This window comes from Halichoerus grypus, chromosome 8 (genome assembly GCF_964656455.1).
Source record: "Halichoerus grypus chromosome 8, mHalGry1.hap1.1, whole genome shotgun sequence".
Classification (NCBI taxonomy): domain Eukaryota; kingdom Metazoa; phylum Chordata; class Mammalia; order Carnivora; family Phocidae; genus Halichoerus; species Halichoerus grypus.
In genome coordinates this window covers 47,020,146-47,035,086 of record NC_135719.1, presented here as the reverse complement: position 1 = coordinate 47,035,086, position 14,941 = coordinate 47,020,146, and the positions used below count along the sequence as shown (strand labels likewise).

Here is a 14,941-nt window from a genome sequence, read left to right as displayed (position 1 = left end):
TAATCTGAAATCTAAACTATTCAGCTGCCAGGATTTTCAATGGGAATGTCTTAAAGCCCTTGTGCCATTTACCTAGATGAGAGGTCTAGATATAATGTTGAAACTTCTTACTGCCTAAACATCCAATACCATACTACTTTCTAAAAAATAATGACTCTGGTTAATGTAAATGTAGCAAGACAAATGAAATTAAGACTTACTAAAAGTTAAAATAGCATGCTGATAAAGCTGTAAGAACAATTAAGATCTAGAAAGACCCAGAAGAATAAACTTGGTGACTGTTTATAAAAGCAATTAGCTGAAATGGTACATATCCATACACTTCTTGGTGATGGGAAATGGGCTGAAATTTTAAAGACCTGATAGCAGTTTTGTGTTAAGATTTTATTAAGTTAATTGCATTTTTGAAAGCAAAGTCATTAAAAAAAATTTATCCTTGGGGGTAGTTACAAAATACCCAGATGAATGGTAAATTTCAGAAATTTGGAGTAATTTAGGGAGAACTAAGTAGAACTATTTAATTTCTAAACCAATGGGTGTTTAAGATTTATGATCTCTCCCATAATTACAAACATACATTATATATCATTTTATGTTAATGTGTTGCTGATACTCTGCAACATTCACACATTATTGTAGCAAAATATTTTATAAAATACAGCATTTGGGTGCTTGCTTCTGGCAAATCCGTAGAGAAAGTGAGTGGCAGTGACTGAGGTGAAAATACCAGAATAAAGTAATACAAACTGACTTCTTTAAAGGTAGTTGTTTTAAATGAGCTGCAGAAAGTGAGCTGTTCTTCAAATATATGTAGTGTTCACTTGTCTAAATGCAATTCTAAATAACACTTTAATCAAAGAAGTACTTATGCCATTATATTTAGTCCAGAAGAATATACTTGACACTAGTTAAATGAATGGCTTACACGAAGGAGATAGTGTTACATTAAGCTTCATTAATAATAAAACTGACTATTAGCATTTTGCAAGGAAGGCTAGAACTGATTTCCCCTGTAATGGGCAAAGTTAAATAACTATAGCTCATAAGTTTTAAGTCAAATACTGCTCATTCACTGCTGCTGGTCTTGTCAATACTTGCTGTAAAGGTTTGGTCCCAGCACAAGGCCGATAAAATGGTTTTTAATTACCAGACTATAAATACAGCTTTTCAGTAGAGTTGCACTTCTTTTCACACTGGCCTGTTTGATTTCTGATAATTTGTACTGCTGACTCTGCTTACCTGTTTTTCAATAGCTACAGTCAGTGTGACTTCTTGTCCATATGGTGATAGGTAAGTCTCCTTGGAGAAGATCTTTGACAAACTACCCTATTGATCTCTGTGATTCTCTGCTGCTTGCAGCATTAAATAGAGCCTTGATTTCTTGTCTCATGCGCTCGCTGTGTAACAATTAAGCAAATGTAATATTTTCTTGTATTACATGAAAATCAATAGACCTCTTGCTCTCATGGAGTTGATCATGGTGAAGGATGAACTCAACGATGGCTAAGGGCATAGTTCAAATATTAAAATACCATTCATTGGATTTATTAAGTCTTAACAGTGAACCTTTTAGTCTAAAAATGCTCCCCATTGAACAGTAATGGTTTAAGTTTTTCCTTTAAAGTTGAATATGACATGGAAGCATTGTGGTCTAAAAGGGATAAAGTATAAATGCTAGAAGTCAGGAGACTGATTCTATTTTAGTGTCAGTCCTGTATTACTTTTTGACCTCAAGCTAATAACTCTACTCGTTTGTGTCTTAGTTTTTTCCACCTGTAAACTGAGAAGAACAAAACACGGAACCTTTCTACTTTAAAATGTATGATAAATATGCTTGTAAGCAAATGTCAGTTTTATTTCAGTAAAAGCTGGTTTTGTAGTCCTCATTCTTCTATTCCATATGTATTTATATGTAAAGAACTTCATTAACGGAAGGATTTTAAAAATAAGGGAGAGAAAGGAGACAAATTGAGGCATTGTATGGTTGCCTGCTTGAGAGCTGATAATGCCTGAGATGGCAAGCAGGGTTCCAAGTTGACCCTGCCATTCTGGATATTAGGAATATTCTTAGTTGATGAAACAACCAAACACAGCTTTTCTGCCAATACTTCTTTGATGGGATTTTGTCTTTAAAAAAAATCCAGGCAAAACTATTTTTTAATGAAGATGAGTGTTAGTATAAAATTTTAGAAATCTTCTATTGTTACTTCTACGCAAATCAGTTATCAAGTATTGGAAGAAATTTCTGGTCAAAATTTTTAGTTCCTATGTGAACTGTGAACCACCATAAAGATACAGTAAGAATTGGCATGGATGAGGTGGCTAATATAAAAATCCCTAGTTTCTCAGTGCTAATGTCTTATCATACCAAAATGACAAAGAGCTATTTCTTTTATCACACATATTTGGTCACTAAGATTTTGCTAATTGTTGACTTCAGTAAAAAAATGAAACATTTTTAATTATTAAAAGCCATACATATTTCTTTTACAATGTACATTTTATTTCTTGTCATTTATATTTCACTCAAAACTCTAAGCAAGAACATCTATAATGCTTCATGAAGTATCTCTTAATTCTATTGAAGAATGAATGATGTTTAAATGGGTGGGGTGACATCAAGACAGGATCTTGGTTTCATTTCATTTAAAAGTTAATGCAGATAACAGAAACCTTATCCTAAAGCTGGTAGATCGGGTATCTTTTTTTCAGCACTTACCATTCAGACAGTAATGATGTTTGAGGGCATCTTAACCTAAACAAGTATTTAGCATTACATCTCACCTGGGTCAACAGTCTAGGGTATCAAAGTTAAACTGTGTTACTGTAAATTAATGGAAAATGTAACTGCACTTTGCTGAAAGATCAATGTCCAATAAAGGCTGCACAATCAAATCTTGTTGCAATGATTGAGGTCTTTAATTGCCTTTCAAAGATAAGGTGGTAATCAACACAGCTTTAACTGATTTTTTTACTAGTTCAATCACATGCTAATGACTAGTGCCAAGTCAGAATCTTTAACTACTTATACTTATTAAATCTTATGTTAGTAATGAAAAATTACTTTAGCTACACAATCGATAGAACACAAATCTTAATTACTATATTTCACTTTTATACTATTTTATATGCTTGACAAATGTTTCACAAGAGCTTTCCCAACAGTAAGAAGTGTTATTAATAGTGACCGTGGTCCACAGAGTATTTTTGTAATATAAATTAGAGAAGAGATGTTGAGAAAAAATTTCTTCTTTAAACGAAAACGTGGCTAAAATAGTTTCCACTGACATAAGTTTGGCCATCCAGCTACTTCTAGGAATTCTATTCTGCTAATTCAGAATACCTTTAATACAACTGGGATAAAATAAATCCAGACTGTTTTTAGTGTGTTTCCAAAGTTTCAGTTAGTTTTCTAGTAAAGAAATTAATTTTGTGTAAAGCCTGCTATAAAATTCTCCTAATTGGGGAAAGGATAAGTTAGTAAAGGGAAATGAAAACTGAAAATAAGTAGGACTTCAACAAAATTAAGAACTTTCATGCTTCAAAGAATACTATCAAGAAAATGAAAAACCAACTGATGGTATGGGAGAAAATATTTGCAAATCATGTATCTGATAGGGGACTTGTAGCTAGAATATATAAAGAACTCTTATAACTCAAAAACCCAATTGAAAAATAGATTTGAACAGATATTTCTCCAAATAAGTTATACAAATTTTTGCTACTAAGCACATGAAAAGATGTTCAACATTAACTGCTGGGAAACTCAAATCAAAACCACAATGAGATACCACTTCATACCTCCTACGATGGCTATAATCACAAAGGCAGATGATACCAAGTATTGCCAAGGATGTGGAGAAATTGGAACCCTCATGCATTATCAGTGGGAGTGTAAAATGATGTAACAACTTTGGGAAAGTTCGGCAGTTCCTCAAAATATTAAGCATGAACTTAACATATGACCCAGCAATTCTATTCCTAGGTATATACTGTAGAGAACTGAAAACATATGTTCACACAAAAACTTGTACGAAAATGTTCATAGCAGCATTGTTCATTTTAGCCCCAAAATGGAAACAACCCAAATAGCTACCAGTTGATGAATGAATAAATAAAATGTGGCATGTTCACACAATGAAATATTGTTCAGTCAAAAAAAGGAATGATGGACCCATACACATGATAGGATTGATAAAGCTAGAACACATCATGCTAAGTGAAAGAAGCCAGTCATAAAAGACCACATATTACATGATTTCATTTATACGAAATGTCCAGAACAGGCAAATCTACAGAGCCAAAGTGAATTAGTGATTGTCTAGGGTTGGGGAGGTTGGGAGGAAATGGGCAGTGACATGTCATGGGTATGGATTTTCTTTTTTGGGTGATGAAACTGTTCTAAAATTGTGGTGGTGGTTCACAACACTGCAACTATACTCAAACCATTGAATGGTACATTCTAAGTGGACGACTGTGTGGCATGTGAATTATCTCTCAATGAAACTGTTAAAAAATTAGTAATGGGGAGAGGGGAAATGGGCCGTTAGTATTTAATGCGATATGGTTTCAATTTTGCAAGATGAAAAAAGATCTCAGACAGATGGTACCAATGGTTGTATAATAACGTGAATGATAATGTGACTGTACTTGATACCACTGAACTGTACACTTAAAAATGGTTAACATGGTGTAGTGCCTGGGTGGTTCATTCAGACTTGGTTTAGGCTCAGGTCATGATCTCTGGTGGTGGGATCCAGCCCCACAGCCGGCTCTGTTCAGCACCGGGTCTGCCTGAGATTCTCCCCCCCTACTCCAGCTCCTCCCCAAGTATGCACTCTCTCTCTCTCTCTCTCTCTCTCAAATAAATAAATAAATAAATAAATAAATAAATAAAATCATTTTTTAAAAAATTATTAACATGGTAAATTTTGTTTTATATGTATTTTACTGCAAATAAAAATAATTTTTAAAATTTAGTAAAGGATTTAATATTACTGCAATGAAATACAACTGATTACATGATTTCTATAGAAAATAACTGAGTTTAGAAAAATGTTAGAGATTATAAGAGGTAAAACATGTTAATATCATTTTGGACATTGCAGTCTTAGAATTTAAAAAATTTTAATTGTGAAACCTAGTTTTAATTAAGTAGATGAAATCTCATTTGGGATCATTTTTAGTAGCATTAAGGATATACTTTTATATCTTCATTATATACTTGTATCCCAAAACTAATACAATGTTGTAGGTCAATTATTCTTCAATATAAAAATACATACACACATGCACAAAGAGATTTTTTTTTTAAAGATTTTATTTATTTGACAGAGAGAGACACAGAGAGAGAGGGAACACAAGCAGGGGGAGTGGGAGAGGGAGAAGCAGGCCCTCCGCCGAGCAGGGAGCCCGACGTGGGGCTCGATCCCAGGACCCTGGGACCATGATCTGAGCTGAAGGCAGACGCTTAAGGACTGAGCCACCCAGGCACCCCAAGAGATGTGTTGTTTTAAAAAGATGTACTTGGTTTGAGATTATTTAAGATAAGACCAAAGAAAAGCATGTAAAATGTTAGTAAATGAAAATATCCTCTTTTAGATCCTAGTTGCTGGGTAAAGAATATTAGCTACTACTAGTATGAGGTGTCATACAGTATTGCTGATAGCTATTTTAGTTGCACTTATATCATTTTAAATACAGTTTATGAACGTTGTACTACTCCATTATATTATTAATTTATCTTCAGTGATATTTATAGTATCAATTTAAAAGCAGTAAAACTTCATGAAAAGTAGCTTAAACACAAGGATTTTGATAAACAAAAGCTTCCAGTTTTTAAAAGCAAATCATGGGAGCTGTACTTCTTAGAGATTTGAAGTTTTCGTATTGTTGTTGATGATAGAATTATGAACCTTATAAACTCAGTATTTTTTAGTTAACCTAAATACATAAATCTATTTGAATTCATCTTATGAAAAGAGATATGTCATTAGATATATGATCATTATATGCTTTAGTGATTCATGGACCTTGTTACATACATGCTTTGTAATGTATGAATTATTTAGTAAGAAAAATCACAATAATTTTGTTGTTACTCAAAAATTTATGGGTTGGCAGAAACAATTATGCAGCCCCTGAAGCTGGTATGTTAAGGTAACATCATTAACACTACGTAGTATGATTTTTTTAGTAGTTACTTGACATAACCTTTACTGTTTCTGCTAGAATATATCAGTAATTTTATAACAATCTGTCTGTAAAGAGAACATTGAATTTATTAACCACAAAGTGATTCATTTTGCTCTATTTTCATATAAGTGCATAATTTAAAATCAGACCTAAAAAAGTTGTCTACCCTAAAGGAGGAATAAAAAAAATACAAATGAAAATCAATACTCCAGTAAATAGATTAAAAATTTTTTAAATTTTAACTCCACTTAATAAAAATGGATATTTCTATTTCAAAAAATGAATATGTTTAAGAAGTGAATTAGGGGCGCCTGGGTGGCTCAGATGGTTGAGCGTCTTCCTTCGGCTCGGGTCATGGTCCCGGGGTCCTGGGATCGAGCCCCGCATCGGGCTCCCTGCTCAAGTGGGGAGCCTGCTTCTCCCTCTCCCTCTGCCATTCTCTCCACTTGTGCTCTCTGGCTCTATCTCTCTGTTAAATAAATAAATAAAATCTTAAAGAAAAAAAAGATTTAAGAAGTGAATGAAAGTCCATGAAGATAGGAGATTATCTCATAACCTTTCTTTACGCATGATATTAAGGCCCTTTCTGTGAGATGAAGCCAAAATTATAGTTTCTTATGCTTTCAGTTCTCCAGATTTATAAATGAAGGAACCAAGAATTTTAAAGTTGGAATATAAATCTAAATAGTGTCACCTAATTTTAGATTACATTTAAAAATCAATAGTCATTCATTCATCCTCCAAATACTTTTGCATTGACCACGTTGAAGGCAAATTTTAGTAATTTTACTTGTCAACAAAATCTAGCAGTTCTGAATCTATGTACAGGGTCCGTTCAAGCCATACTGGGGGGGAAAAAAAACAGCTTCTGTACATAACTGGATGAGAACTACATCTTACTAATTTTGTGTTCACAACATTTATCATATAATGAAGACTTTGTGTGGAATGAATGTGTGATATTCAAAATTAAAAATAAAACTTGTCTTCATCTTTAAGAGCTTCAAGAAAAGGATACGTACCTGGAGATAATATGAATTATTTGCAAGAACAGCAACAAGTTTTGAAATACTTCACATGTAATGAATTAATGTACACTGTTCTATGTATTCTGAAAAACGAAAGACTTGAATCCTGTTGTAATATCCTTTTGAGGCATTTCAAAAGGTGCTGTCTGTCTTCTCATTTTAAAGTCAAATGAAATGATATGCAGAAGTAAATGAAGTGAAACATTAAACAGAAAGTACTACTCATTTTAAATAGAACTATAAACAATATGTTGGTAACTGGGAGACAAGAACATTTCAATTGACTTGGCCAAACATGAAATGGGCTACCTCTTGAGGCAGTGAGTCCTGCTGTTGGATATGTTCAGAGAGGCTGTGTGACAATTCCTTAGGTAGACATGGAGAGAATTCTTGAATTAGACTGAGAACTGGATTGGTGATTTTGTAAGTTTCCTTTAATTCTGAAATTGTACTTCATTCTTGCATGCCTATCTCTGATTCCCAATCATGCTATTTAGTTTGGTGTTTATTGCTGTTCTACTGTGTGTAATACAGAGAACCTTGTTCTGAAGATAAAATATATGGTTTAAGTTCTTGTCATACCATTACCAGTTAAATGACAGAGAAAAATTAGAACTTTCTAAATCTTAACTGTCTTCATGTATACAATAAGGAGTTTATCGAACACTTACATAGCATTTATTTGTGCCAGGTCCTAGACTATGCACTCCATACACATTAACTCACTTAATCCTCTCTTAACAACCCAGTGAGTTAGGCACTGTTTTGATGCCTATGTTTTAGTTGTGGAAACCAAGAAGTCTTACCCAAGGTCACACATGGTGAGTGTTAGTCCAACCCCTGCAGTCTGTCTACAGAGTCCATCGTCTGAACCTACAATGCATAGGACAATTTTGTCACATAATGGATGTTCAGGGGTTTATCTGTGCTCATTTTTGTTCATGCCTCTTCATATTCTTCTTTTTTAAAAACTAAAGGATATTAGGCAACATGAAGAAAATGTTTATTGTTCAGTTGTTATTGCTATTATAAATTGTACGATTATATCTTTTTACAATTAAAATTTCCAATACATTATTGCTGGTGTGTAGAAACACAGCTTACTGTAAAAAAATTTTTTTGAAATAATTTTATTATTTTTTAAAAGACTTTTTATTTATTTATTTGAGTGAGAGAGAGAGAGAGCATAAGCTGGGGGAGGAGCAGAGGGAGAGGGAGAAGTAGACTCCCCGCTGTGCAGGGAATCTGATGCAGGACTCCATCCCAAGACCCTGAGATCAAGACCTAAGCCAAAGGCAGATGCTTAACTGACTGAGCCACCCAGGTGCCCATGAAATAATTTTAGATTTACAGAAAAATTGCAAAGGTATTACAGAGTTCCTATATATCCTCACCCAGATTTCCCTAATGTTAGCCCCTTACATAGCTTAGTTGTCAAAACTAAGAAGTCAAAGAAGTCAACATTGGTGCATTATTACTAACTGAACTGCGGACTTCACCAGTTTTTCATTATTGTTCTTTTCCTGTTCCAGGATTCCACTGAGGGTCTCACAATGTATTCGGTCATCATGTCTTCTTAGTCTTCTCAGGTCTGTGACAGTTTCTTTGTTTTTTGTGTTTTATGACCTTGACAGGGTTTTTTTTTAAGATTTTATTTATTTATTTGAGAGAGAGAGAAAGTGAGAGAGAGAGAGAGCGCATGAGAGGGGGGAGAGTCACAGGGAGAAGCAGACTCCCTGCTGAGCAGGGAGCCTGACATGGGGCTCAATCCTGGGACTCCGGGATCATGACCTGAGCCAAAGGCAGACACCCCACCAACTGAGCCACCCAGGTGCCCCAACCTTGACAGTTTTAAGGAGTACTTGTCAGGTACCTTGTAGAATGTCCCTCAATTTGGGTTTGTCTGATGTTTTTCTCATGATTAGATCGGGGCTATGAGTTTTGGGGAGAAGACCACAGAGGTCAACTGCCCTTCTTACTGCCTCATATTAGAGAGCACATGATACCAACATGACCTATTACTGGGGAAGTTAACCTTGATCACTTGTTTAAGATGGTGTCTGCTAGGTTTCTCCACTGGGAAGTTAAGAGTTTTCATCCTCTGTTCTAATCATATTCTTTTATTTATTTTATTTATTTATTTTTTTAGAGAGAGAGAGAGAGAGTGTGTGTGTGTGTACACATGTGAGGGGGGAGGGGCAGAGGGGGAGAGAGAGAGAGAGAGAGAATCTTAAGCAGACTCCACCCCCAGAGCAGAGCCCAACATGGGGCTTGATCTCATGACCCTGAGATCATGATCTGAGCTGAAATCAGGAGTGGGACGTTTAACCGACTGAGCCACCTAGGCGCCCCACGTCATATTCTTTTAAATCAAAATTAATCAGCAACTATTTGAGTGTTATATATAAGGGCCCCCAGTAGGCCCTGAAGGAGATAAGTGGAATTCTCGAGCACAGGAGGGAATCGATATTTGCTATAAAATTTGTAGTTCACTGGGAGTCCATAATGGTTGTTATTCTTGATGGTGGTGGTAGCAAAGCAAAGGAGCAAGTGAGGCTTAAGATAGGCAAGAAATGTACATGGCAGTTGCATTCCTATTACTCAATCCACCTTGCCTTCAAAATCCATTCATTCACTCAACAGATATTATTAAAGTGCCCGCTGTGTGCCAGGTACTATTTTAGGTGCTAGGGATATGGCAGCGAATAAAGACACACACAATTCCCCTCCCTCATTACCTTAGAGTTTAGTGGAGAGACAAACAAATGAGTGAAACCCCTGATAGGTTAGATAGTGATAAGTGCTAGGAGAAAAATAAAAGAGCTTGTATCTATGGGTGGAGTGGGTTTGGGACTGGTTTGTAATTTCCATAGTGTGTGCTAAAGGAAGGCTGCAGCTAGAAGGTGACGTTTAAGTCGAGACCTACAGAATGTACTCTTCTGGGGAGGGCATCCATGGGCGTTCGGAATGGTGCAGCATTTGACATACCATCGCAGGCTGTCCTACAATACAGCTTCTAACAAAACTAGACTGTCCAGAACCCCTGATAATAGAATTGTTTACTTTTATACCAACAAGGTTGGGAAAGCACCAAAATCTCCATGTAGCCTATGCCCAGGCTGACTTCAAGGAGTTCGTGCAGTGAGACCTAAAGTCCTTATGAGGTTGTCTAAAACAGAAAAACACGTCAGCAGGGCCTATGGTGGTTCCATGTATGCTAAGTGTGTTCGAGACAGGATCAAGCATGCTTTCCTTATCAAGGAGCAGCAAATCGTTGTGGAAGTGTTGAAAGCACAAGCACAGAGTCAGAAAGCTAAAAAGAAAAAAGAAGCCGTTTTTGAGTAATAAAATAATAACAACAACAACAGCAAAAGACCTGCAGAATGCGAGGCAGTGAGCCATCTGGATACCAGGGCTAAGAGCAATCCAGGCAGGGGGAATGGCAAATGCAAAGGCCCTGAGGTGGAATGCCTGATGTGTTCAAGGAACAGTGAGAAGGAAGCTGGTATGAATGAGGGAGAGTAGTAGGAGATGAGGTTTGAGGGTCCAGAAAGTATCAGGAGCAGAATGTGCAGAGTTTTATAGGTCAAGGAAAGGACTTCATTGTTTACCCTGCACAAGTTAGGAAGCCATCTGGAGAATTTTAACCAAAGGAGTGACTTGATCTAACCTTGGCAACTGGGTTGAGGATAGAGTAGTAGCAAAGATGGAAACAGAAGATTAGGAGAAAACAGCAAGGGTAGTTTGAACTGGGGTAGCAGCTGTGAAGTGGTAGGAAGGAGTCAGATTCTGGGTTAAGAACTCAAGATTGAGAGCAAGGTAAAAAGAGATGAAAGAAAACCTCTGTGATTTACAATAGCAAAATGGATTTTCCTCATTAAAAAAATATCACTTTACAACAACATAAATAACCTGCTTTAAAACTGGGCAAAGGGGGGAGCCTAAGTGGTGTAGTCAGTTAAATGTCCAACTCTTGGTTTTGGCTGGGGTCATGATCTCAGCACTGTGAGACAGAGCCCTGTGTTGGGTTCTGCACTCAGCACTCAGCATGGACTCTGCTTGAGATTCTCTCTCCCTCTCTCTCTGCCCCTCCTGCTCATGATCTCTCTCTCTCTCTCAAACAAATAAATAAATCTTTTTTAAAAAATGGGCAAAGGAATTAAATAGACAGTTCCCCAAAGAAGATATATAAATGGCCAACAGGCATATGAGAAGATGCTCAACATCACCAATCACTAGGGAAATGCACATTGAAACCACAGTGAGATACCACCTAACATCCAATAGGATGGCTAATATAAAAAATACAGAAGATAGCAAGTGTTGGTGAAGGTGTGGAGAAATTGGAACCCTCGTGCATTGCTGGTGGGAATGCAAAATGGTGCAGTCATTGTGGAAAACAGCATGGTGGTTCCTCAAAATATTAAAAATAGAATTACTATATGATCCAGCAATTCCACTTCTGGGTACATACCTATCCGGAAAAATTGAAAGTACAAATTGAGTTGGTTTTCCCCATAGCACTATGAATTAAAAAGCTGTTTAACAAATGATAGGTTCATAGAAAATTTCTAGTTTTATGGTCTATTTTCTCAAATAATAGGAAATGAACTTTCAATGAAACGTACATGGGGACCTTGTGCACACTGTTTACTTTTCCCGGGACTGAGGTGCAGGTGGAAAAGGGCAATTTCAGAATATCTGGAGCATCTGATTAAATGAATTTCTACCTAAGCTATTAATCTACAGTAACTAAAAAGAGATAATTTATCTCCTACACGGACTTTCAAATTAAATTTAAAAGAAATTCAGGCAGAGAAAACTAAGCACAAAATTTTTTGGTATTATACTGAAACTAATCAACATTTAAATTATTTTTTCTCTCGCGTGAATAAACTGAGTGTTAGGGGGAAACTGCCACTCCTCTCCCACGAAATTTATACAAAATTCAGCACCCAAAAGTAAAGCGACATGTGCCCCTTTATTAGCAGATTATGGACCAACCTACACGTTGCAATTTGTAAACAAACTTTTATCTAGGCACCATAGATCAACACAATTATGCACTTTAAAATGAGGTTAACAAGGCATTTAAAAACAACCCAGGGTTATTGCTACTGCCTGAGATATCACTGATTGCGTAAACATTGCTATCTAGTTGAAAATTTATGGACGAGACCGGATATTTTCTGCAACGATTTAATAATAGAACATGATGCCACTACTGCAGCTGTCCCCTGGCAGTTGAACTCTTCCCTGATTTTCTTAACTGTTGCTTTTGAACAGAGAGATGTTTACTATTTCAGGGCAATCGTGGGGTAAAACAAAAAGAATTCATACACTCGTGGCTAATACGAGAGGAAGACGATGACCTTCCGCATGCGTGGCGTGGAAGAAGGAAGAGAAAAAGACAAGCACTTTTTGAGTTCTTGCCTTGCTCTTGCTGATTTGATGCACAAACCCCGTCAAGGTAGACGGCTTGACAAAGTAGGGATAAAGGAGAGCTGCACTTCTTTCTGGGGCTGCCGCAAACGGTAGGCAATTTTGTGTCGTCAATTGGCTTTTGGCGGACCCAGTCCCAGTTCAGTTTCGTCCTTCGTTTGTTAGATGGTTTCACCTGGCCGCCTTTAACGAGGATCGGGAAAGGTAAGGACCGTCACTCGGTCGCCGCGGGCGGCCACAGGGCGACGAAAGTCTCCCGACTAGGCAAGCCCCGCCGGCCTTCATGCCGGTTCCCGCACTTTCCGCGCACTCCCCGGGTCCCGCCCGCCTGGCCGCGGGGGCGGGGCTGGCCCGGAGCTGCCCTCTTCCAACATGGCGCCGCGGGAGGCGGGTCCCTCTCGCCGGCTCCCGGGGTTCCGGTGCCGTGCGTTTTGGTTCCGGAGTAACAGTGCCCTCGCCGCGCCTTCCTCCTCCTCCTGCCGCCGCCGCTGCCGCCGCCGCCGCCGCAGCCGGAACGTTCGGCCTGGGGCGGCCGGGGTTGAGCCCGTGCGCGCCGCGCCCTCTCAGTCGGAGTGGGGAACAGGACGCGCTCCCCGACCCTCCCGCGGAAGGCCCTCCTCAGCTTTCGCGTGGTCTGGGGGCCCCGGGGCTCCTTCCAAACAGCTCCCGACTGAGTCCCGTCCAGTCGGGGACCCTCCACTCTCCACTAAGGAGGAGTGGACACCTGCCGCTCTGCCTCCCTAAAACGGGGTCGTCTCCTCACACCCACACAGACGGCAGAGAGCTTCACGATCCCGTTTCGCCCAGTTTTCCAACTCCAGAACCTTCTGACCTCCGCTAGTTCCTACCGGCCCCTTCCTCCTGCTCCGTCCACGCTCACAGGGAGGCAGCTCCGACCCCATACAGCCTGGGTCTGGCTCGGTGCCTGCGGGCGCCTTCCAGACCACTGCTCCTCTCCTTACTGCCCCCCGCCCCGTCCTCCTCCCCTCGGTCCCCTTGTCACCTCTTGGAGCACTCGCTTAACCAGGATCCAGTGGGTACTTCCTACCCCAGGATGTGAGTCCCTGGAACGTGTAATGCTGTGGCTGGCCCTTGGCCCCTTCCATGCCATGGAGAACCAGGTGCTGGTGATTCGTATCAAGATTCCAAATAGTGGCGCGGTGGACTGGACAGTGCACTCCGGGCCGCAGTTACTCTTCAGGGATGTGCTGGTGAGTGGTAATCTCAGTCTTCAAATCCCACTGAGGAGGGCGCAGGGATTTGTGGGGTAGTCAGCACCTTATCCACTGAATCTGAGCCTGGTGGCCCGAGCTAGTGGCGGTGGCCATTGCTGGCCTCCTGTGAGGGCAGTTTTATTGCTTCAACGACGGCATTGATTAATTGCATGTACTGAAATCTGGCAATTGTGCAGGGCCTTGGGGAAATAGAGATGAATCAGATTGAACCCCTGCCCTCAAGGAGCTCACAGCCTGGACTGGGACGTACACACAGAAGCAACCAACTGGATGCAAAAAGCTGAGTCTAGAAGTTTTTTCCCCAAGTGTTTCTCACAATGTCCCTGGCTAGATTCCAGCCATGCCTTTCTACCGAGTTCCCTGAACTTCTTGACTCCTGGAGAAAGGGAAACTAGACAGCTTGAATTTGCCATGTTTCAGCAAACCTAAGGTGTCATTTTTTTAAGATACTATTTTATGTACCACTCAGAAAAAATACTGCCCGTTTAACTGTGACCTGCTGCACATTATACAAAAGTAGCCCAATTTCAGAGATGCTAGCGTTGAGGGAAAGGGTACATCTTGGAATCAATGCTGTGTCATTACTCTCAGGATACTCGGAACATATTTCAAATAAAGTCATGGGATGTGAGAGCAGAGTGTAATCTTGGCGGTGGCCTGTTGAGACCTCTTACCTTTTTTGAGATAGTTACTGAGGAGCAGTGAGGCGGAATGGCTTTTCCAGAACTGTGTTGCTCCTGAGTGGGAGAGTCAGTACCAGAACTCAGATTTCCTTACTTAGTAATTTTTTCCCACATGCTGCGCTGCCACTTCTCATCTTTTAGCACACATTTGAGATAGCCAGAGTGCATTGTGCCCATTTTATATATTGAATGATTGAGGTATGAAAAGCAGAACTGACATACCCAGAAGCATGTTGCAGGTACCAAATCTATGGTGTATCTTACCTGCAAGATAAGATGGGGTGGAGCAGAGGTTCTTGGGAGGAGGGAGATCTCTGATGTGATTTTTTTTTGGTAGTCGTAGGTGACTCAATCAAAA

The 14,941-nt window shown here is 39.1% G+C and overlaps 1 protein-coding gene and 1 pseudogene across 2 annotated transcripts in view; both read left to right on the top strand.

Annotated features, from left to right (window-relative positions):
• Positions 1 to 10,190: 10,190 nt before the first annotated feature.
• LOC118532487 (large ribosomal subunit protein eL34 pseudogene) lies at positions 10,191 to 10,654 on the top strand (annotated as a pseudogene).
• A 2,365-nt stretch (positions 10,655 to 13,019) lies between these two features.
• MAP2K5 (mitogen-activated protein kinase kinase 5) overlaps positions 13,020 to 14,941 on the top strand; it is a 245,723-nt gene continuing 243,801 nt past the window's right edge. The window contains exon 1 of one of the 2 annotated variants that reach the window (XM_078079165.1): positions 13,020 to 13,876. In XM_078079165.1, coding sequence (XP_077935291.1) covers positions 13,742 to 13,876 — 135 coding nt within the window. In that variant the 5' untranslated portion in view covers positions 13,020 to 13,741. The remainder of the gene's footprint in view (positions 13,877 to 14,941) is intronic. The other variant, XM_036087125.2, reaches the window with a different exon arrangement.